At 43.1% G+C, this 24,930-nt stretch overlaps 1 protein-coding gene and 1 non-coding gene across 3 annotated transcripts in view; one reads left to right on the top strand and one right to left on the bottom strand.

Annotated features, from left to right (window-relative positions):
• NAPEPLD (N-acyl phosphatidylethanolamine phospholipase D) overlaps positions 1 to 24,930 on the top strand; it is a 57,541-nt gene that overhangs the window by 20,399 nt on the left and 12,212 nt on the right. For both annotated transcript variants that reach the window (XM_055590161.1, XM_055590162.1), the window contains exon 2: positions 12,654 to 12,960. In XM_055590161.1, coding sequence (XP_055446136.1) covers positions 12,654 to 12,960 — 307 coding nt within the window. The remainder of the gene's footprint in view (positions 1 to 12,653; positions 12,961 to 24,930) is intronic.
• Positions 5,466 to 5,572, bottom strand: LOC129659762 (U6 spliceosomal RNA). Its single transcript, XR_008718232.1, has one exon. It is a non-coding gene; the product is annotated as a U6 spliceosomal RNA (small nuclear RNA).

Genomic DNA, 24,930 nt, shown 5'->3' with positions numbered 1-24,930 from the left:
GGTTTTAAAAACGCTTTAACTAGAGGCCCTTACAAGTGATATCTCAAATCTTATTTTAAGGTTGAAAGTCTTAAGGGTTGTTTGATATATCAGATTTGCCATGAAATGCCTTCTGACATACTTCCTGCTCTGAATGACTCCTGGTCTGCCCCATCAACCTGTGAAACTAGAGTGTGTCCCTGTGGCTGACTCCGCTGTTCTCAGGCGAAAAATACTTTACTTGAAAGTGAAAGTGCTAGTCGCTCAGTCGTGTCAGACTCTTTGCAGCCCCACGTACTGTAGCCCACCAGGCCCCTCTGTTCATGGAATTCTCTAGGCAAGAATACTGGAGTGGGTTACCTTTCCCTTCTCCAGGGGATCTTCCTGACGCAGGGCTCGAACCCAGGTTTGCTGCATTGCAGGGAGATTCTTTACTGTCCACCAGGGAAGCCCAAATCCCTTGCTAACTTGGCCTAGGGAAAGTGGCCAGATCTGAGCTACTTGAGCTGGAAGTTTCCTAGGAGGCTGGGGCCCTGGAGGGGGGCAGCCCAGGGCTCTTGGCCACTTTAGACGCGGCAGCTCCAGAGTGGCATAAATGGGCTGTTTGGTGCAAAGACTGTTAGAAAAGGGTTGGCTTTTTGCAGGTGTAGTCTAGTCCTCTCATTTTACAGATGAAGAAAGTGAGCCTTGATAGTAAGTAACTTTTTAAAGGTTGCAGAATTCAGTAGGGCAAATTTGGAACCAGAACTGGTCAGAAGTTTTTTAAAAGAGTGCATTTTCCCCCTCTTTATGTTTCGTGTCTGTCCAGGAGCTATGAAGACACATTTCTCGATTTCTTTCCTTACGCTGCTGCTGCTGCGTCGCTTTAGTCGTGTCCGACTCGGTGCGACCCCATAGACGGCAGCCAACCAGACTTCCCATCCCTGGGATTCTCCAGGCAAGAACACTGGAGTGGGTTGCCATTTCCTCCTCCAATGCATGAAAGTGAAAAGTGAAAGTGAAGTCGCTCAGTCGTGTCCGACTCTAGCGACCCCATGGACTGCAGCCTACCAGGCTCCTCCGTCCATGGGACTTTCTAGGCAAAAGTACTGGAGTGGGGTGCCATTGCCTTCTCCGCCCTTCCTTATAAGTTATGCTTTAAAAACAGGCAGCTTTTCACCCAGCTCTCTGTGACAACCTAGAGGGGTGGGATGGCGTGGGAGATGGGAGGCAGGTTCAAGAGGGAAGGGGCATATGTCTGTATACCTGTGGCCGATTGATACTGCTGTGTGGCAGAAACCAGCACAATATTGTAAAGCAATTATCTTCTTATAAAAACGCACACAGGCAGTTTTCTTTTTCCAGCATTGATTATGAGCAGGAGAAGGAGAGGCCATATTTTTCTTTTTAATAGCCTTGGTTGTTTTTGGTGGTGTTGGGCCTTTGTCGCTGTGAGGCTTTTCTCAGTTGCGGCAAGCGCGGGCTACTCTGTGGCGCTCAGGCTGGTTGCCGTCAGCACAGGCCCTGCGGCGTGGGCTTCAGTGGTTCTGGCTCCCAGGCTCTGGAGCACAGGTCACTAGTTGTGGGGTGCGGGGCTTAGTTGCTCCAAAGCACGTGGGATCTTCTCGAACCTGGGATCAAACCCGTGTCTCCTGCATTGGCAGGCATGTTCTTTACCACTGAGCCACCAGGGAAGCCTGAGACCACATTTTGACAAGTGATTTTTGTTGAAACCTAGGATTAAGGAATAGTAAATGAATATTTAAGATCCTCTTTACATATTTAGAGGTCAAAATGTGATACATTTTGAAGTCACACAGGCATCAATTTAGACTTTTTCCTTCTCATCCTTCCCAACCTTTTCAATTAAATTATTCTCTGTATTATTTAGGCATTATTGATTATACCAGAAAGGAATCTGCACTTTCGGTTTGGTATTATTTTCAAGATATTAAGGAGGCGATGACTATATCATTTCATTAAACTTATTTTATGCATGTCTTCTCAATTTGCTGTAACATGCCATTTTAATTTGCTAATCCCAAGGATTCCTGTTGTAATACTGGAAGTTGTATTTTTGAATGGGCTTTGGTCTTAAGCTGGCTGTTTATCTTGTTTTCTTTTGTTTTGTTTTCTAATCCTAATCAAAGCTTTGGTCTCTTTTTAACATAGAGGAAAAACTTTTATCATGAGGAAGCATCTACAGAGTTTATCTTGGTGACTTAAAATCTATAAATAGCCTGTGAAATGATTTCTAGCTCAACATACTGAATTTTGTCCAATAGCAAAGAATTTTCAAAGCCTTTGGCATTCTATGATCAAGGACATTAGTTGTTCTTGATTGCTTTTTAAAAAGAAAACATGTTTTCTAATTCGTATCCTGCAGAGTCTGATTGTATTTTACTTTATCCTTCTCAAAACTGCCTATTCTGATTTTTTTTTTTTTTTTAAATTTTATGTAGTTTAACCATTTATTCAGCTCTGTGTGCTCTTGGTAAGTTAGTGTTTCTTTGGGAATTATTTGTGTCAAATGACAAAAACAAAACAATTTAGTAACCAGTTTGCAACCCTTTTTTCAAGGGAAAACAGCCCATGGATTGGGGGAGTACAGGGCCTCACCAACAGTGGAGTGCTCCTCCCTGGGGATTTTGGGCAAAAGGGAGTTCTACAGAAGAACTCCTTAGAAGAGGCAGCCTGGAAACAGGATTCAATTGGCCAAGAGACTGGTCATTTCCTTATAAAGCCAGCAGGTCCTATTTTCTAGGGTAATGTCATAAGCTAGTTAAGCTAAATTGGAGGGTTGTGCATGGTTTCTGTTTGGATTCCTTGACAGGTATTTCCCCTAAGTGAAGGCTGACTTGGGTTCAGATTTGTGATGTGGGCCAGGCTACTGGGTGGCGGGGTGGTCCTGATACAGTGTGCTGTGTGTTAAGTCACTTCAGTTGTGTCCGACTCTTTGTGACCCTACGGACTGTAGCCCACCAGGCTCCTCTGTAAATGAGATGCTCCAAACAAGAATACCAGAGTGGGTGGCCATGCCCTCTTCCAGGGGATCTTCCCCACCCAGGGATTGAACCCACATTTATGTCTCTGCATTGGCAGGTGGATTCTTTACCACTAGTGCCACCGGGGAAGCCCTGTGTGTGTGTGTGTGTGTGTGTGTACACACATATATGTGTATATATGTGTGTGTGTGTACACACATATATGTGTATATATGTGTGTGTGTGTACACACATATATGTGTATATATGTGTGTGTGTGTGTGTGTGTGTATTAACTTTATCATTTGTCAAAGTAATTTTTCTGACTATAATCAGATGAGCACTTTATAAGACAGATTTAAAGTTTCTTTTTTTTTTAACACAGAAGATAACTGATGTATATAAAGAATAAGGACACTTAAACTTTTTATTACCTTTTTTACATAAAATTTTTAATGAAAGATAAATTTCAGCAATCTGAATTTTAAAATCTGAAATTTTAGGATGTTATCCTTCACCTGAAAAAAAAAACAGCTCAGTTGGATCTTAAGGTTCTATTTGTCATATTTACTCTATTTACTCCTCTGATCACAAATAATAGTAATACTCTTTGTATTTGTGTAGCAGTGAGAAAGGTGGTGCTAGTGGTAAAGAACTCGCCTACCAGTGCAGGAGATGTTAGAGACACAGGTTCGATCCCTGGATCGGGAAGATCCCCTGGAGGAAGAAATGGCAACCCACTCCAGTATTCTTGTCTGGAGAATCCCACGGACAGAGGAACCTGGTGGGCTACAGTCCATAGGGTCACAAAGAGTTGGACATGACTGAAATGACTTAACACAGGAGAAATATTAACCTATGATGTCGTAGCACTTCATTACAGTCCTTTAAGGATGTAGTTAGGTATTATCTTTATTTAGAAGTTGAGTGGAAACAGTGTCAGACTTTATTTTTTGGGGCTCCAAAATCACTGCAGATGGTGACTGCAGCCATGAAATTAAAAGATGCTTACTCCTTGGAAGGAAAGTTATGACCAACCTAGATAGCATATTCAAAAGCAGAGACATTACTTTGCCAACAAAGGTCCGTCTAGTTAAGGCTATGGTTTTTCCAGTGGTCATGTATGGATGTGAGAGTTGGACTGTGAAGAAAGCTGAGCGCCGAAGAATTGATGCTTTTGAACTATGGTGTTGGAGAAGACTCTTGAGAGTCCCTTGGACTGCAAGGAGATCCAACCAGTCCATCCTAAAGGAGATCAGTCCTGGGTGTTCATTGGAAGGAGTGGTGCTGAGGCTGAAACTCCAATACTTTGGCCACGTCATGTGAAGAGTTGACTCATTGGAAAAGACCCTGATGCTGGGAGGGATTGTGGGCAGGAGGAGAAGGGGACGACCGAGGATGAGATGGCTGGATGGCATCACTGACTTGATGCACATGAGTTTGGGTGAACTCCAGGAGTTGGTGATGGACACGGAGGCCTGGCATGCTGCGATTCATGGGGACACGAATTCAAGAGTCAGACACGACTGAGCAACTGAACTGAGGCCCAAATTTGGGTTTCCCTGTTGACTTAGCAGTAAAGAATTTGCCTGCTAATGCAGGAGATGCGGGCTTGATCCTTGGGACAGAAAGGAAAAGGAAATGGCAACCTGTCCCTGTGTTTGTACCTAGGAAATCCCATGGACAGGATCCCGAAGGGCTATAATCCATGGGGTCGCAAGAATCAGACACGACTTAGAGACTAAACCACTACCACACCCAAGTTTAGAGAGGTTAAATTTCTCTCTAAGCTTAACCTCTAGTTAATTGGAGAACTGAGTCCTGTCCCAATTCGCAACTAATGTACTTTCCACTACTGTGAAGATAAATTGCTCACTGATGTAGATTATATACACACATATCTTAGTATAATCATGTATATATATATACATTCTAACTAATACATTGTTCATACAATAATTGTCACTGAGTTGTGTATTAATAACATTGCAGTGTGTGCATGCTCAGTTGTGTCCGATTTTTTGCAAGGCTGCCAGGCTCCCCTGTCCATGGAATTTTCCAGGCAGAATACTAGAGCAGGTTGCCATTTCCTCCTCCAGGGGATCTTGGTAATTAAGTATTAATTTGCTGACCCTCTTGTCCTTTGTGAACAACAGATGGATTTGTGAATTATATTGATAGCTAAATTTGGAAAAGAAAGCTAGAATCCAGAAACAGATTTTGAGGTAATAAAGCCTCTGTGACAACTGATAAATATAAAATTTTTAAGACCAATTTGTTTCCAAAAGGACAGCATAAATTCTATCTAGTAATTATCAAGTGCATTCTCTACGTTTCTTTTTTTTTTTTTTTTTTTAGAAATGCTTGCATACTCTTGATTTTTTGATGTAAAAACACACCCTTCCCCCCTCCCCCCTCCTCCAAAGGTCAGTTTCCCCTTTTCCCCAAATCCCTGGATCTTGGAATGAAAGCCGCCATTCTCCAGCCCTCCCCTCCTTCAGGGCACCTTCATTATGCACTCAAAAAAATATGGCACGCTTCACGAATTTGCATGTCATCCTTGCGCAGGGGCCATGCTAATCTTCTCTGTATCGTTCCAATTTTAGTATATGTGCTGCCGAAGCGAGCACCTCTACGTTTCTTAGAAGATTAAATGCCAACTTAATAGAAAAACTTTTCTTCCTGTGTGTCTAACCCAAGAGAGGTCTGAACTGCGGCATTTGGTGAAGACAGGCTGTCCAAGCACAAATATTTTACTTCAGAAGCTGCACGCATGGGTAAAATGCTTTCCAAAAACAAGAATGCTTTATTTCACAAGGAAGTGTTTCATCTTTTCTTCCTTTGACTTTTAAAGATTGCCAGCTGCCTGGAATTGAATGTGTTGCTTTATCATTTAAAGAATTAAGGAATAAATAACAATACAATGTGTGTTTGAGATTTCAACATACTCATGAATCGTAACATTGGAAATCATCATTCCTAGATTTGACATTTAATAAATAATAATTGAGTGACTATCCATGACATATCAAAGATGCTAACATTTATCTGGAAAATATTCAGAACTGTATGTTCAGATATCAAAAATACTGAATTCACTTTTTTTAATTTAATTTTTATTTTATATTACAGTGTAGTTGATTTATAATGTTATGTTAGTTTTAGGTGTACAGCTAAGTGATTCAGTTATACATGCACATATATCTATTCTTCTTCAGATTCTTTTCCCATATGGGTTATTGCAGAGTAGTGAGTAGAGTTTTGTATGCTATAAGCTAGGTCCTTGTTGATTATCTATTTTATATATAGTACTATATATATATATATGTTAATCCCAGTCTCCTAATTTATCCCTCCTCCCACCAACTTTTCCCCTTTGGTAACCATAACTTTGTTTTCAAAATCTGTGAGTCTGTTTCTGTTTTGTAAATAAGTTCATTTCTATTGTTCTTTTATATTGTATGTAAGTATTACTTATATTCTATATAAGTGATATATGATCTTTTCTCTGACTTCAGTTAGTATGATCATCTCTAGGTCTAGCCATGTTGCTGTAAGTGGCATTATTTCATCTTTTAATGGTTGAGTAATATTCCATTATTATATGGAATCTTATCGAATTCCACATCTTCTGTATCCATTCCTCTGCTGATAGACATTTATGTTGCTTCTGTGTCCTGGTTATTGTGAATAGTGCTGCAGGGAACACTGGGGTGCCCGCATCTTTTTGAATTATGGTTTTCTTCGGACATATGCCCAGAGGTGGGATTGCTGGATCATATGTTAGTTTTTTTTGTAGGTTGTGGAAACTTCCATAGATTTATTGAGCAACTTTCAAAGATCAGATTTAAAGGAAGAGTTCTTGAAAGTTTCAATGAATCAAACCCAACTGCACATCATAATATACTTTCTTACGGTTATATCTGAACACACGGATTTTGAAACTATAGTGCAGATAAAAAACAGTAATCTTCCAATGCAGTGTTGGATTTAGTGTCAAAATGGATATGTGAATTAAGAGGTGCATAATAAGTACTCAGCATATGTTAGCTAGTTTAAAGTGGTGTTACATTGCAACTGAAAGAATTGGAGAAATATTCTGGCAAAATGAAGCCGCAGCTTTAGAAAAGGATCATAAAACTTTGATCAATATAGAGAACAAGCCTTTATTTCTGAAACTGTAGTTAAACATTGGCCAAAGATTGGCCACAATGAACATAAACTAGATTCTAGCCATATGAGAGAGGATCCACTGGAGTTTGAAGTAAAGGCCAGAATTTTGAGGGATCATTTATTGAAACAAACACATGAACTGCATATTATCTTGAAATTTCTGGCTATGGCCAAATTCTACATTTTGGCCCTTTTCCTATTAAAATTGAAAACCATCACTCAAAACTGAATATACAATCTATTTTGCTTTCCGTGAAAAGTTGATTCAACTTGTTGGGGCCTACTTTTACACTGTTTGGAAAAATCTGTATTCTTTACGTGTGTGTGGTCAGCTCTGTCCAACTCTTCGTGACCCTGTGGACTGTCCACAGGCTCCTCTGTCCATGGCATTTTCCAGGCAAGAATACTGGAGCAGGTTGCCAGTTCCTACTCCAGGTATTTCTAGTTTTATAAGGAAACCTCTGTACTGTTGTCCATAGTAACTGTATCAATTTACATTCCCACCAACAGTGTACCAGGCTTCCCTTTTCTCCACACCTTCTCCAGCATATATTGTTTGTAGATTTTTTTTTTTTTTTAGTAATAGCCATTCTGATTGGTGTAAGGTGATACCTCATGTTTTGTAATTTAGATTTGCATTTCTCAAGTGATGCTGGGCATCCTTTCACCTGCTTGTTGGCCATCCATGTGCCTTCTTTGGATAAATGTCTATTTAGATATTCTGCCCATTTTTTTTGATGGATTATTTATTTATTTTGATATTGAACTGAGTAAACTATTTCTACATTTTTGGGATTAATTCCTTGTTGGTCTCTTCATTTGAAAATATTGTCTCCCACTCTGGGGGTTGTCTTTTCGTTTTACTTATGGTTTCCTTTGCTGTGCAAAAGCCTTTAAGTTTAATTAGGTCCCAATGGTTTCTTTTTATTTTTATTTTCGTTAACTTTAGGTGATTGATCCAGAAAGATACTGCTGCGATTTATGTCAAAGAGTGTTCTCCCTGTGTTTTCTTCTGAGTTGTATAGTATGTGGTCTTACGTTTAGTTCGTTGATAACATTTTAACTTTCTAAGTGGCACCTAAAACAATTGCTTTACGAATCCATGGTGTCTTAAATTGGATGAAAATCAGTATAATATAAAGATCCTCATCAACTTTTGAGACCCCTTTTGTAACAGGTTGTTGACAGTGTACATTTATGAATATGCCTCTCTCCTTGTACTCAGTGTTGGCCGGAAATCAAGGCAGAATTTTCACTTATGGTTAACTTTGGAGGCAGATATATAACAAAAAATAATTGGGAAGTCTGCTACATTTGAAAAAGGAAACTCCAACCTGGGTATGTTCAGTTAGATTTATTTTCTAAGTTTACAAAGCTGAAAGCTAGTCAGCAGACCAGGATCCAGTGGATGGTCTTTGTGAGATTGTTCTGTATCCACTACAGAGTGACCACCAGGGTGATACTCGATGCAGAGCCTGGGCATGACCCAGCCATCCAGCAGCTCTGTGCGTCTCCGCAGGCTGGTGCTGCCTTGGTCGCTGGATCATCTGTTGACAAAGCTCGTCATTGGGCACATCCACCAGACGCACTTGTGGTACTTTTCCTCCAAAGGAACGTTGTCGCAGTTGAGGTTTTGTTCTTCTGGTTCCTTCTGACCACCTAACGCTTAAGAGTGGTAGCGTGCAGCGGTGCATCATGCGCCAGCACTTTGCATTGTTTGAGCGCCGTCACGGGCGTGCACAATCCTGTGAACTCAGCGGTGTCCATATGCTGCTCCCTCCTCTCACCCCAGGGATACATGAAGGATCGTGTGCACAGCACTGGCGGCAAGGGGCCCTGCGGGGGCGTGTGATGCGTCTGAGGAGACAGATGAAGGAAGCAGATGAGGGGCCCGTGTTTGGGGCAGAGCTGGAAGCACGCACCCTCACGGGCCATCTTACTGACTTTGTCCTCATTCTGAGAACAAAGGACATTCTCTAGAGGTTCCCCTTTACCACATCCCCCTCTTTAAAAAAAAAAAGATATGCCTTTAAAAAGCTCTCTTCTGAAGTCTGGATTTTGTATGTGTTAGGGGTGGGGTATGTTAAGAGAGGATAGGTTTTGGTGGAGACCTGCTTCTAAGGATTAATCTGGATGAAAGCCTGAGTCAGGGGGGAAAAATGGGTTCCATGTGAATAGACAACTTTAAAAAAGTTTCTTGTCCAGGAAGAAAACAGTCCCCAAACCCATTTTTCACCCTTGTTTCGGTCTCTAGGCCCCTGGAAGCCTCTTTGCTCTCTCTTTCATCACCCCCAGAGCAGTCTGGATCCCAGAGATCCGTTTGCACTGGGTATCAGTGCTCACCTTGGATCCTTCCTTCCCTGTGATCTCAAACCCTGCCTCAGATTCACTGGGGCACAGATCCAGTTTCTCTTCCACACCTGAAACATGTACTTAATTTCCCCTAATCCTTTACTGGGTTAGTAGGCTTCCAGTTCTGACTCATCCCATTTTTAACTCCTAGCCCCAACCTGCCCTACAAAGTGGCCAAAGTTGGCCACCATCCAGAGACTCTCAGGTCTTAGTGATGCAGCTTCTTTATTGTCTCTCCGAATTAATCTTTCCTTTCTCACTATCACCGTCTCATCATCTTTTGCCTGATCTGCTATTCTGCCTTTTAGTTCTTCAGTTAAAAATATATGATTATGATAGCTGCCTTGAAATTTTGCTGGGGATGTTAATTTAAATGCAGCGTGTGAAACATGCAGCACAGAGCCTCACTGTTAGTGACGTTCTGGGTTTCTTCTGTCTCTTGCTCGCTCATTTCTGTCCCTGGCTCCAGGTTTTAGCCACTCCGTTTTTGTTTTTATCCTGCTACCAGAGTTGTCGTCCCCAAACATGCCCTATTTAAGTGCCTTTAGTGTTTCCGCATTGCCTGAGTGTAGCCAGACCTCCTCAATGTCACAGCCCCAGGCCCGTCCTTTTCATCCCATCCTTACACCTTTACCACCCCGACTCTCAAAGCCTTTCTTGCATCTTATGTTCCAGGTACATTTGACAACTGGGTGTTGTCTGAAAACCCTGCTTTGAGTTTTTTGTTTGGTTTTGAATCAGAGCTCCCTTTTCTTTTTTCTCCCCATCTCTTGATTGTTGAAAACAATGAATCGATACTTTATTATATATTTGGTAGAATTATTACATGTGTGTGTCTATATGAATGTCTGTGTGTAACAAGTGCACACAGTCTCACAAACTGTTAGTCATCCCAGGGGTGGGCATGAGGTCAAGCTCGGCCACTGGCTAGACATATTATCTTGTCCAGAAGTGACTTAAACTCTGTATCTGTGTATTTTCATCTCTTCAGTGAAGTAGGGTTTAAATGGATGGTTTTTGTTTCTGCCTGGACCCAAACTTTGTAAGGACCTGGACCCAAACTTATTATAACCCAGGTAAAGCTATTCTAGAGGAGGAACTGAGATAAATCTCCCAGATCCTTTGCTTTCTAATAGAAGTTAACAACTTTAGATGTTAACTGGATTAGGGAATAAAGAATTAGTTGGGTGAGTAGCAGGCACTTTATGTATATTATGTCATTTAATCCTTTGAAGCCTCACTTTAGATAAGTAGGTATTTAACAGATAAGATAATGGAGGACTGGAAAGGTTAAGTCACCTGCCCAAGACATCAAGCTGGTTAGCCTGTGGTAGCTGTTGGGCTCTCCCACTAGCAGCCATGCCTGAGCGGAAGTGGGTGCTTCAGCTTTCGTCAGCTATGGCTTCTTAATACACTTTTTCTCTGGACCATGAAGTGTTTACTCCAGACAGTTTTGGGGGAAAAGTTTTTGGTCACGTGTACGTGTTCATCCTGGGGTTTGAGTTATTTCCCTTTCTTCCTGGTAATATTTCTATTTAAACACCAGTGAAATCAAATCATAATGCTTGGCTCTCTGTTATTTGTGCTTATTTTTCTCAGAAAGCAAATGTTCGTTTCACAGAATAGGAAAGGGATGAAATCCATGGCAGGTGAATGGATAGTCTTACTGCATCGTTCCTCACTTTAATGTGTCTGGAATCCTGAATAGCCCCAAAGCAAGGATTTCAGTGCTTTGAGGGACGTGGTGTAAGTGGGCGTAGGAGCAGTTAGGAAGAGGGCGGCAGCCACGGCTTGGGTTTGTTGAGCTGGTGAGCCTGATGCGTGTGACTAACGCGTGTGAGGATGTGCATACACGTGTGTTACATTTGCTGTATACATTTTGCCTGCATGTTTCTACGTGCTTTACTTGCATTTGCTCTTTCAATCCTCTTAATAACCCTTTGGAGGCTGGTATTATTATCATATCCATTTTTTAGATGAAGAAATCAAGGCACAGAGAGGATAGGACCCTTGCTTAAGTTCATAGAGCTAGGATTCATGCTTGTGGTTCTATATCTGAGTTAATTGAAATTTGTATTGTTAACCTGTTACATTGATGAAATGTCTCTCAACTAATGTGTATCTCCTTTTTTGGTGTTTGGACTCAGTGCACTTTTTGGAGGGCGTTAGTTTGTCTTCAACTGAGAAGGCAATGGCACCCCACTCCAGTACTCTTGCCTGGAAAATCCCATGGACGGAGGAGCCTGGTGGGCTGCAGTCCATGGGGTCGCGAAGAGTCAGACACGACTGAGTGACTTCACTTTCACTTTTCACTTTCATGCATTGGAGAAGGAATGGCAACCCACTCCAGTGTTCTTGCCTGGAGAATCCCAGGGACAGGGGAGCCTGGTGGGCTGCCATCTGTGGGGTCGCACAGAGTTGGACACGACTGAAGCGACTTAGCAGCAGCAGCAGTTTGTCTTCAAAGTAAAAATAACTAGGCCTTGTGGGGTTGTACTGTCATTGGAATTAGTGAAATATCCTGGAAGAACTAAGACAATCCTTCTTATTATGTGTTATTAACCATGATATTTTAAAAATGCAGATATGAAATATTACAAATTCATGAAGTTACTTTATTCTATAGACTGTTATTGAAATGGAAATTTTTCTTATGTTTCAGTGCTGGCTGGTGAAGTAGATTTGTTTTGAATTACAACACATAAGCAATTTTTAAAATGTTTGGCAGTAATAAGGAAAGCAAACACCTTTTCTATTTAGCAAGCAATAACAGTGGATTCTCAGAGAAGGCAATGGCACCCCACTCCAGTACTCTTGCCTCGAAAATCCCATGGACGGAGGAGCCTGGTGGGCTACAGTCCATGGGGTCGCTAAGAGTCGGACAGGACTGAGCGACTTCCTTTTCACTTTTCACTTTCATGCATTGGAGAAGGAAATGGCAACCCACTCCAGTATTCTTGCCTGGAGAATCCCAGGGATGGGGGAGCCTTGTGGGCTGACGTCTATGGGGTCGCACAGAGTCGGACACAACTGAAGCGACTTAGCAGCAGCAACAGGGGATTCTAAAATGATATTTTGCAGGAAAAAAGTTTCAGCCTAATAGAGGCATAACAGCATGTGTATGTTTTAACTTCTTTATTTTAAAACTCAGTATATTCTTCTTCCCTCTGCTTTCTTTGTTTTTAGGTCTTCACCAAAGAACATGGATGAAAATGAAACCAACCAGCCCCTGATGACAAGTAACCAGTATCCTAAAGAAGCAGTAAGAAAGCGCCAAAATTCACGGAATTCTGGAGGAAGTGATTCTTCTAGGTTTTCCAGGAAGAGTTTCAAACTGGATTACAGACTAGAAGAAGATGTAACTAAATCAAAGAAAGGAAAGGATGGGAGATTTGTTAACCCTTGGCCAACGTGGAAAAATCCCTCTATTCCAAGTCTTCTCAGATGGGTGATAACGGAAAGAGATCACAGCAGTGTTCCATGCTCCAAAGAGGTAGTGTTTGTCTTCCGAGTGCTGTGTATTTGCTCTTTTTTTGAAAAAATTATTGATTTATTTGGCTGCGCTGGGTCTTTTTTGCTGTGTGGGCTTTTCTCCGGTTGTGGCAAGCTGTGTCTGCTTGCTAGTTGCGGTGCCCAGGTTTTCGTTGGCAGCAGCTTCTCATTGCGGAGCATAGGCTCTAGAGCATTTGGGCTTCAGTAATCGCAGCGTGTGGGCTGAGGAGTTGCAGCTCCCAGGCTCTAGAACACAGGCTCAATAGTTGTGTTGCACAGACTTCGTTGCTCTGCGGCATGTGGGATCTTCCCAGGCCAGGGATCAAACCCATGTCTCCTATGTTGGCAGGCAGATTCTTTACCACTGAGGCACCAGGGAAGTCCCATGTATTTTCTCTTAATATATGTATTCCTTAACTTTGCTGTAAATTATACTATGACACTCCAGTTAGGTAATCGAGCCCTTTTATAGGATAAGGTTGTGGAGAGATGACATGAATAAGGTACCTTCACATTCATAGTGGAGCCGCAGAGTGCACGTGTGTGTAACTAGCTCTGATCTGGTAGCAGCTGGAAGTATGAACAGAATGTCTTAAAAGTGCAGGGAAGGAAGCTGTTGATTCTGACTGGTGGGATTGGAAATGGTTTTATAGAGGAGATGATCTTTGAGGTAGGCCTAGAAAGATAAAAAGTATTTGGCAATGGTTTTCCCAGTGGATGGTGGCATGAAGAAGGTCACAAAAGGTGAGAGTGCATGACGTGTTCCAGATTGTACTAACCCATGCTTTGGAATATGGATTATGAGGGTTAAGCCTAGAGTGCTTGGCTCTTCATTCTTGGATAAAGCTGCTAAAATTTTAAAAGAAATCATCAAAATCATCAAAAAACCTTCCATTCCTTTAAAAATTGAGAGTAGGTTCCTGGCCTTTCAATATGCCAGTTATACTTACAATGAAACAAACTTTGGCCCACGGTTTATTAGATGAATGAGATTTCGCTTTGGCTGGGAGTGGGCGGCTCCCAATTGCAGTAGGACTTTCTTAAGGCTTGACCCGCAGTGAGGCAGGAGGTGGGAGTAGGCGGGTAGTGGCGACGTTGGATCTTTTAGGTAAGTGTGTCCGTTTTTCTTTAAAGGATATGGAATTAAAAAACAAAACACAACCCATATTGTCACTTCAATGCCAAGGAATGTACATACTATTAATCCTAATTAACAGAATTAGCATGAATAATATTTTCCCAGCACTTTTTAAGAGTGAGTCAGGAGATTAATAAATAAAACGTTATTGTATGTTTAAACTTTGTGGATGGGAGGAACAAGAACATTTTTGTTTCTTCTAGAGAACCCGGTATGAAGAGAAACGTGGAGTCAAGCTGTGAGAAGAGGGGATTAGGGCAGGAGGCCAAGATGGGTAGTCTACCTGTTGGGTAAAATTGCTTCCTGGTATTTGGGCCACAGCCTCTAAAAATATAGCAGGCAATGGCGCCCCACTCCAGCATTCTTGCTTGGAAACTCCCATGGACGGAGGAGCCTGGTGGGCTGCAGTCCATGGGGTTGCGAAGAGTCGGACACGACTGAGCAACTTCACTTTCACCTTTCACTTTCATGCATTGGAGAAGGAAATGGCAACCCACTCCAGTGTTCTTGCCTGGAGAATCCCAGGGACGGGGGAGCCTGGTGGGCTGCCATCTGTGGGGTCGCACAGAGTTGGACACGACTGAAGCAACTTAGCAGCAGCAGCATAGTTGATTTACAAGCTTCTCGCCATGTAGGGTATTACTGAAATATTGACAAGAGTACCCTATTCCTTACAGAGATCCATGTTGATTATCTGTTTTATATTTAATGGTGTCTATATGTTAACCCCAAATTCCTAATTTATCCTTCACTGCCAGGTTTTCTTGTGCCTACAGCAGCCACCACTGAGCTTTCCAAGTCTGCGAGTCTATCTGTTTGCAAAAAACTCCATTTGTATCATTTTTCCTTAACTGTACCTAAAAGTGATACCAGATTTTATTTGTCTTTCTCTGTCTGACTTCCTTCTCTCAGTATGATCATTGGAAGGGCCATGTACATTGCTGCAGATGACATAATTTCAATTTTTTTCATGGCTGAGTATATATTCCCTTCGGAGAAGGCAATGGCACCCCACTCCAGTACTTTTGCCTAGAAAATCCCATGGACGGAGGAGCCTGGTAGGGTGCAGTCCATGGGGTCGCTAGAGTTGGACACGACTGAGCAACTTCACTTTCACCTTTCACTTTCATGCATTGGAGAAGGAAATGGCAACCCACTCCAGTGTTCTTGCCTGGAGAATCCCAGGGACGGGAGGCCTGGTGGGCTGCCGTCTGTGGGGTCGCACAGAGTCGGACACGACTGAAGCGACACAGCAGCAGCAGCAGCATATATTCCCTTAGATGGATCTGCACCACATCTTCCTGACCTATCTTCATCTGTCTTCTTCATCTGTTGATGGACATTTTGGCTGAATCCGTGTGCTGCTGCTGTGAATAGTGCTGCAATGACTGTTGGGATGCGTTTGTCATTTCAAATTATGGATTTCTCTGATGGACACTCTGGATGGTATTGCCGGGTATATAGCATGTCTACTGTTAGTTTTTAAAGAGCCTTCATACTGTTCTCCATAAAGGCTGTTACCAGTTAACATAGGAGGGTTCCCTTTTCTTCATGGCCTTTCCACTATTTATTCTTTGTTATTTTTTAATTTTATGTATTTGTTCATTCAGTTTTGGCTGTGCTGGGTCTTCATCGCTGCACAGGCTTTCCTCAGTTACAGAGAGCAGAGGGGCTGCTCTCTCGTTGTAGTGTGTGGGCTTCTCATTGCGGTTGTTTCTCTTGAGGAGCCTGGGCTCTAGGGTGAGCGGGCTTCAGTAGTTGCGACGCGTGGGGTCAGTATTTGCAGCTCCCGGACTCTCGAGCTCAGACTCAATAGTCCTGGGACACAGGTTTAGTGGCTCTGAGGCATGTGGGATCTTCTTGGACCAGGGATTGAACCCATGTGTCCTGCATTCACAGGCAGATTCTTTACCACTGAGCCACCAGGGAAGCCCCCTCCAACATTTATTCTCTGTAGACTTTTTGATGTTGGTGATTCTGATTGGTGTAAGATGATACCTCATTATACTTTTGATTTGCATTTCTCTAATGGTGAGTGATATTGAGCATCTATTCCTGGGCTTTTTTCCTTAAAAGAACCTTGTGAGTAATATTTGCCAGTTGAAATGACCTTCTTGAGAGCTTCTTGATTGCCTAGGACAGCACATTGCATGAGGGAAAGTCATGAATACAGTAGCTCTGTGGGCCTTGCGATGCAATTCCTCACTCCTGGTTTTCCAGTTGTTATTTTGGGAAGTGTCCACAAAGGAGCAGCATCTCTTCTTTCCCAGCACTGGTCACAAAGGGCAACTAGAAGATGAGGGCAAGTCTTGCCCCTGGGTTGTTAGTGGGAGCCCACGGCGCCGGAAGAAACACCCACCTGGGCTGCGTCTCGATGCTGTCACCCCTTACCCTTCAGCCTGGGCAGATCTCAGCCCCTGCCAAAGCGCTGTGTTGAGCTTGCTGTCCTCTGTAGGTGGGGACTCCAAGGAAGGAGGCTGTAGGTGGGAATGCCTGGAGCACCAGGAGACATGAGGCCAGGTGACTTCTCAAAGCTATTGCAACCCAGAGGTCTATCGTGTTTTCCCTGCACTTAGCTTAGCTTAGTTTTCCGATGGCCCTCCTGGATCAGGAGATTCTGGTCTCATTACAGGGTACAAGGCACCACAGGTCCAAGGGGGTTACTCTCTTGGCATGTCCTTCGCAGCTCCCTGAGCCCCATGACAGTCCAGCTTTACAACCCCTCAGGCTCCAGGGATGAAATACCAGCCTTGAAAAGTCAGGCATGAGGCGGGAATAGAGTCTGCTTGTTTCCTTTTTAGGTCGTCATTTAATTTTTCATTTATGTTGGAGTTGTTGTTCAGTTGCGTCTGACTGTTTTTGACACCACGAATGCAGCACACAGGGCTTCCTTGTCCATCACTATCTCTGAGTTTGCTCAGACTCATGTCCATTGAGTTGATGATGCCATCCAACCATCCTCTGTCTCCCCCTTCTCCTCCTGCCCTCAGTCTTTTGCAACATCAGGGTCTTTTCCCATGAGTTGGCTCTTTGCATCAGGTGGCTAAAGTATTGGAGCTTTAGCATCATTCGTTCTGATGAATATTCGGGGTTGATTTCCTTTATGATTGACTGGTTTGATCTTGCTGTCCAAGGGACTCTGAAGAGTCTTCAGCACTATAGTTCGAAGGCATCAGTTCTTTGGCCTTCTTTATGGTCCAGCTCTCACATCCATACATGACTACTGGAAAAACCATAGCTTGGACTAGACGGACCTTTGTCAGCAAAGTGATGTCTCTGTTTTTTAATACACTGTCTAGGTATGTTATAGCTTTCCTTCCAAGAGGCAAGCGTCTTTTAATTTCATGGCTGTGGTCACCATCTGTAGTGATTTTGGAACCCAAGAAAATAAAGTCTATCACTGTTTCCATTTCCCCCCCATTATTTGCCATGAAGTGATGGGACTGGATGCCATGATCTTAGTTTCTTGAATGTTGAGTTTTACGCCAGCTTTTTCACTCTGTTCTTTCACCTTCATCAAGAGGGTCTTTAGTTCCTCTTCACTTTCTGCCAAAAGGGTGGTGTCATCTGCATATCTGAAGTTATTGATATTTCTCACTGTAATCTTGATTTCAGCTTGTGCTTCTCCCAGTCTGGCATTTCACATGATGTACTCTGCATATAAGTTAAATAAGCAGGGTGACAATATACAGCATTAATGTATTCATCTCCTAATTTTGAACCAGTCTGTTCCATGTCCAGTTCTGTTGCTTCTTGATCTGCATACAAGTTTCTCAGGAGGCAGGTAAGGTGGTCTGGTTTTCCCATCTCTTTAAGAGTTTTCCACAGTTTGTTGTGATCTACACAACCAAAGGCTTTAGCGTGGTCAGTGAAACAGAAGTAGACGTTTTTCTGGAATTCCCTTGCTTTTTCTATGATCCAGCAGATGTTGGCAATTTGATCTCTGATTCCTCTGACTTTTCTAAATCCAGCTCATACATCTGCAGGTTCTTGTTTCACGTACTGTTGAAGCGTAGCTTGAAGGATTTCAAGCATTACCTTGCTAATGTGTGAAATGATCGCAATTGTGTTGTAGTTTGAACATTCTTTGGGATTGCCCTTCTTTGGGATTGGAATGAAAACTTGCCTTTTCCAGTCCTGAGGCTACTGCTAAGTTTTCCAATTTTGCTGGCATATTGAGTGTAGCACTTTAACAGCATAATTTTTAGGAAAAAAGCTCAGCTGGAATCGCATTATCTCCATTAGCTTTGTTCGTAGTAATGCTACCTAAGGCCCATTTGATTTCACACTCCACAGTGTCTGGCTCTAAATGAGTGACTGCACTATCACGGTTATCCAGGTCATTAAGATCTTTTTTGTACGGTTCTTCTGTGTATTCTTCCCAACTCCTCTTAATCTCTTCTGCTTCTATTAGGTCTATACCATTTCTGTCTTTTATTGTGCCCATCTTTGCATGAAATGTTCCTTGGTATCTCTTATTTTCTTGAAGAGATTGCTGCTGCTGCTGCTGCTAAGTTACTTCAGTTGTGTCCGACTCTGTGCGACCCCATAGACGGCAGCCCACTAGGCTCCCCTGTCCCTGGGATTCTCCAGGCAAGAACACTGGAGTGGGTTGCCATTTCCTTCTCCAATGCATGAAAGTGAAAAGTGAAAATGAAGTCGCTCAGTCGTGTCCCTTAGCGACCCCATGGACTGCAGCCTACCAGGCTCCTCTGTCCATGGGATTTTCCAGGCAAGAATATTGGAGTGGGGTGCCATTGCCTTCTCCGGAAGAGATTGCTAGTCTTTCCCATTCTATTGTTTTCCTCTATTTCTTTGCATTGTTCTCTTAAGAACACTTTCTTATCTCTCCTTGCTATTCTTTGCAACTCTGCATTTAGTTGGGTATTATCTTTCCCTTTCCCCTTTGCCTGTCACTTATCTTCTTTGCCCAGCTATTTGTAAGCCCTCCTCAGACAACCATTTTGCTTTACTGCAATTATTTTTCTTGGGGATGGTTTGTGTCACTGCCTCCTGTACAGTGTTACAAACCTCTGCCCATAGTTCTTCAGGCACTCTGTCTACCAGATCTAATCCCTTAAACCTATTTCTCACTTCCACTGTATGGAATCATAATCCCTTATGATTATAAGGGATTTGATTTAGGTCATACCTGAAGCCCTAGTTTCCCTCCTTTCTTCAGTTTAAGTCTGAATTTTGCAATAAGGAGCTCATGATCTGAGCCACAATTATTTCAGGGCTTGTTTTTGCTGACTGTGTAAAGTTTCTTCATCTTTAGCTGCAAAGAATATAATCAGATTTTGGTATTGATCATATGGTGATATCCATGTGTCGAGTCATCTCTTGTGTTGTTGGAAGAGGGTATTTGCTATGACCAGTGTGTTCGCTTGGCAAAACTGTTAGCCTTTGCCCTGCTTCATTTTGTACTCTAAGGCTAAACTTGCCTGTTAGTTACTCCAGGTATCTTGACTTCCTGCTTTTGCATTCCAATCTCCTCTGATGAAAAGGACATCTTTTTTTGGTGTTAGTTCTAGAAGGTCTTGTAGGTCTTCATAGAACTGTTCAACTTCAGCTTCTTCGGCATCCGTGGTTGGGGTATAGACTTGGATTACTGTGATGTTGAGTGGTTTGCCTTGGAAATGAACCAATATCACTCTGTCATTTTTGAGATTGCATCCAAGTACTGCTTTCAGGACTCTTGTTGACTATGAGGGCTACTTCATTTCTCCTAAGGGATTTTTGCCCACGATAGTAGATATAACGGTCATCTGAATTAAATTCGCCCATTCCAGTCCATTTTAGTTCACTGATTCCTAAAATGTTGATGTTCACTCTTGCCATCTGCTGTTTGACCATTTCCAATTTACCTTGATTCGTGGACCTAACATTCCAGGTTCCTGTGCAGTATTGTTCCTAACAGCATTCGAGTTTACTTTCACCACCAGACACACCCACAACTGGGCATCATTTCTACTTTGGCTCAGCCTCTTCATTCTTTCTGGAGCTATTTCTCTGCTCTTCCCCAGTAGCATATAGGACACGTGCCGACCCGGGGGGGCTCATCTTTCAGTGTCATATCTTTTTGCCTTTCCATACTGTTCATGGGTTCTCATGTTGGAGTAGAGTTGATTAATATGGTTATGTTTGTTTTAGGTGTGAAGCACCTTGATTCAGAAATACTGAGATGTGAGTCCATTTTACAAATTGATGGCTTTGTATCCGTTTTTAGATGGGTTGTGGAGGTGCTTTCATATGCTATTGGTGCTTATCTGACTTGCTTCTCATAGTATGAGCTTTTCCAGAGCTTTTACACTGTCGTTGTAGAAGGTCTGATTCATTCTGTTTCATGGCTGAGTAATACTCCCTTGTATATGTGGACCCTGTCTTCCTTATGCATCTCTTTGGCGATGGACGGTTCGGTCTTGACCTCCAAGTCTGGGCTATTGAAACCGTGTTGCAGTGAATTTTCAGGTGTACACATTTTTATAGTTTCTTTCAGATACGTGCCTAGGAGTGGGATTGCAGGTAATTTAGCTCTAATTATTTTTTAAGGAATTCCATAGTGTCCGACTGGTGGCTCTTACCACTTTACCTTCTGAGGAACAGGCTAGGGGGGCTCCCCAGCGTTTGTCATTTGTAAAGGTTTTAATGATGGCCTCTCTGAATGTTGGGAGGTGATCCCTCATTATAGTTAGAATTTGCATTTCTCGACTAATGAGCTATGGAGGTGCTCCTAGGCTTTTTTTTTCCCCCGATAGAACGTTATGACTAAAATTTACCTCGTTGCATATCCTGAAATTCACCCTCTTTTGTATTTTCTCGTCTTTGCCTGCCGGTACCTTTCTCTAGGGGAGGTTCCCTGAAAAGCACAGGTCTTACGCGGCAGTTCACCTCAGCACTAGTTTTCCAGTTGCTGTGGCCAGGCAGCAGCATTTGCCCATTCCAGGCACTGGTTCTACAGGGAACAAGGCGACTAGGGTGAGACCTGCTCCCGGGTTGTTCCTGGGAACCCCGGGTGCCAGAAGAGATGCTGTCTCAATTCTTCCACCCCTTACCCTTAACCCTGGGACACATCTCAGCTTATGCCACGGATGGGTGCTGAGGCTGCTGTCCTCTGTGGTGGGGTCTCCAAGAAAGGGGACCGGAGGTGTGGTCCCCAAGCCCCAGGAGACGTAGCATCTAGCTGACTTTTCAAAGCTCTTGCATCCCAGGGGGTCTGACTTGTTTTCCATGCACTTAGCTTTTAGCTTACTTGTTGGATGGCCCTTCTGCACTAAGACAGTCTGGTCCCAGCCTGAGGTTCCCGGCACCACAGGTCCAAGGGGGTTGCTTTCTTGGTGCATCCTTCCCAGCTCCCTGGGCCCCATGAGAGTCCTGCCTTAGGATCCAGCCTCAGATACCAGGGATGAAATACCAGCCCCAAACAGCCAGGCATGTGGGGAATAAAGTCAGCTTTTTTCCCTTTTGAGATTCCCTGATGGCTCAGATGATAGTGTCTGCCTGCAGTGTGGAAGACCCGGGTTTGATCCCTGGGTTGGGAAGATCCCCTGGAAAAGTTTTGGCAACTCACTCCAGTATTCTTGCCTGGAGAATCCCATGGATGGAGGAGCCTGGCGGGGGGTCCTTTTTCCTATTTTATATCTGTCAGTGTCCAGATGTTCATCCCAAACTGCAAGGTTATTTCTCTCTCCCAGCTTTTCCCCTTTGGTAACCCTAAATGTCTCTTTTTAAGCCTGTGAGTCTGTTTCTATTTTACAAATTGGTGTTTTGTTTCAGTTTTCAGGTTGTTCTTGGGGGTGACAGCATGTGCTAGCTCTCTTTCTGACTTGCTCCTTCTGAGTGTTTCCTGTCCACTGTGACCGGACTCACTTCACTGTGTCACGGCTGAGTGCCCCCTCTTATATCCGTTTGATGTCTTCCTCTTATATCTGTTTGATGATGAACAGCTGGGGCCTGGCTTCCAGTTCTTAGCTCTTGAAAGCATGTTGCAATGAAACTTCAGGTGAACGAATGTCTTCTCATTACAGTTTCATTCTGATATAAGCACAGGTGTGTGGTTACAGATCAAATGTAGCAATAATTAGTTTTTTAAGAAACCTGCATAGTGTCCTCTGTGGTGGCTATTACCAGTTTACCTTCCGAGCAGAAGGCTAGGAGGATTCCTTTTCCCCACACCTTCCCCAGCATTTACTATGTGTAGAGTTTTTAATGATGGCTCTTCTGGTTTGGGGTGACCCTTCATTGTAGTTAACATTTGAATTTATCTATTAATGGATACTGAGCATCTTTAGTATTTGTCTTTTAGTAAAAGCCCAAGAAAAATCTCCCTCTTTAAATGGGCTTCCTGAAGTTTAGCCCTGTTTTGAATTTTCTTTCAGTTACCCGCCTGCATGCATGCTACTCCTCCGAATTTTTGCAACCCTCTGGACCGTAGCCCTCCAGGTTCCTCAGTCCATGGGGTTTTCCACACAGGAATACCAAAGTGGGTTGCCTTTTCCTCCTCCAAGGAACCTGCAAATTTCTCCAGGTGATTAAAAGCTTTGCAGGCTTTCTGGCGCAATTCAAAAGAGCACTGGTTTTCCAGTGGTACTTATATTAGTGTCCACAAGGCAGCAGCGTTTCCGCAGTCCTAGCAGTGGTTTAATAGGGCCAGGAGGCGGTTAGGAAACCTGCTCCTGGCTTGTTCCTGGGAACGCCCGGTGCCAGAAGCAATGCCCTGGAAGGTCTCAATACTTCCACCCCTTACCTTCACTCTGAACATATGTTAGCTTATGCCAAGGATTGGTGCTGAGGTTTCTGTCTTCTGGGCTAGGGTCTCCAAGGAAGGAGGCTTCTGTGGGGACCCTGGAGCACCAGGATGTCTGGAAGCCAGGTGATGTTGCAAAGCTATGCAGCCCAGAGTCAGTCGTGTTCTTCCAGCCCTTGCTTACCTTCCTTGTCCAGTGACCCTCCTGCATCAGGACAGTCTGGTCCCATCCTGAGGTTCTAGGCACGACAGGTCCAAGGGGGATACTCTCTTACCACATGCCTCCCAGCTCCCTGAGCCCCAGGACTGTGCAACATTAGGATGCAGCTGGCTCAGGCTCCAGGGATGAAGTACGAGGCCTGAGGAGCCAGGCATGGGAATTGAATCAGCTTCTTCCCGTTATAGATTGTCGTTTCTCATTCATGTGGGACTAGTGTTGATTAACGCGGTTGTGTATGCTTTAGGGCACAAGCATCTCGATTCACATATCGTGATGTGAACACCTAGTCTTTTCTGGAGTCTTGTCCCATGTAGGTTATTCCAGTGTTAAGAAGTTTCTCTGTGCCAGCCAGTTGGGCCAGGTTTCTTACTGATTTAGATCTGTCAGTATGTAGGTGTTAATTCCAAATAGATTGTTTATTCTTTCCTCCCAGCATTTCCCTTTTGATACCCTAGTTTTCTTTTCTACGTTTGTGAGTCTGCTTCCCTTTAGGAATCGATGTGTTTGTATCTTTGGTCAGATGGCACTTGCAGGTCATATGGTATTCTAGTACGGTTTATCGTTCGTTTTTGGTCATGTGAGAATTTTTGTTGTAAATGTCTGATTTCAAGGAGTTTCATGGCTGAGTAATTTTCCCTTCTGTGTACCCCATCTTCCTGAACCATCCTGTGCTGATGGCCAGTTTGTTGCTGGCTTCCAGGTGTGGACAGCCTGTTGCAGTGAATGTGACGTGCATGTGTGTGTGTGTGTGTGTATATATATATATATATATATATATATTTTTTTTTTTTTTTTTTTTAGTGTTTCTTTCGGATATAAGCCCCGGGTGTGAATACAGATCAAATGTAGGTCTGCTTACCATTCATGGAACCTTCATAGTATCCTCCTTTGGTAACTTTCCTGGTTTCCCTTAGGAGAATATGGCTAGCATGTTTCCTTTTAACCAGCTCCTTTCTAGGATTGATCATAAGAGTTTTTAATAGTGGACACTCTCAACTGTTCCAAGGTGATCCCCCATTGCAGTTACCAGTGGCATTTCTATCCTGATGAGTGCTGGTGTGTTCCTCTTATGTTTTTGTGTTTTAAAGTTTATTCATTTTGCTTGGAGGATAATTAGTTTAAAATACTCTGATTTTTTCTTTTTTGCCAGACATCATTGTGAATTGGCCGTAGGCACACGTGTCCCCTCCATCCTGAACCCCACTCGCGCCTCCCTCGTGAGCCTGTCCCTGCAGGTTTTCACAGACCACCGGCTTTGCATGCCGTGCTCCACACATTACCCTGCAGCGGGCATGTATTGTACAGATTCTATTGTATGTTTCAGTGCTGCTCTAATGCATGATCCCAGCCTTGCCTCCTGAACTGAGTCCAGAAGTCTGTGTCTGCTTCCCGTCTGTGTTTCCTTTGCTGCCCTGTATGTAGGATCGTTGGTTCTGTCTCTCAGGATTCCATGTATGCTTTACTATACGGTCTGTCTTTCTCTGTCTGACTTACTTAACTCTGTATAATAAGCTTTAAGTTCACCCAGCTCATTAGAACTGACTGAAATGCGTGGTCTTTTGTTTTTTAATAGCTGAGTAATGTTCCATTTTGTATGTGTAACATAAGTTCCTTATCCATTCATCTCTCAAAGGACAGCTAAGTTGCTTCCACATCCTAGCTATTGCAAATAGTGCTGCAATGAACACTGGCGTACATGTGTCTTTTTCAATTCTGGTTTCCTTGGGGTATATGCCCTGTAGGGCGATTGGTGGGTTGTATGGCAGTTTTAATTTTAATGTTTTTAAGGACTCTGTATACTGTTCTCATAGTGGTTGGCCAGATAGATAAACATAGAAGAGGAAGTGGACAATTAGGGTAGAACAAT

Source organism: Bubalus kerabau, chromosome 8, assembly GCF_029407905.1.
Source record: "Bubalus kerabau isolate K-KA32 ecotype Philippines breed swamp buffalo chromosome 8, PCC_UOA_SB_1v2, whole genome shotgun sequence".
NCBI classification, from domain to species: Eukaryota; Metazoa; Chordata; class Mammalia; order Artiodactyla; family Bovidae; genus Bubalus; species Bubalus kerabau.
Note: the sequence above shows the minus strand (reverse complement) of the source record. Positions and strands in the feature narration are given on the sequence as shown.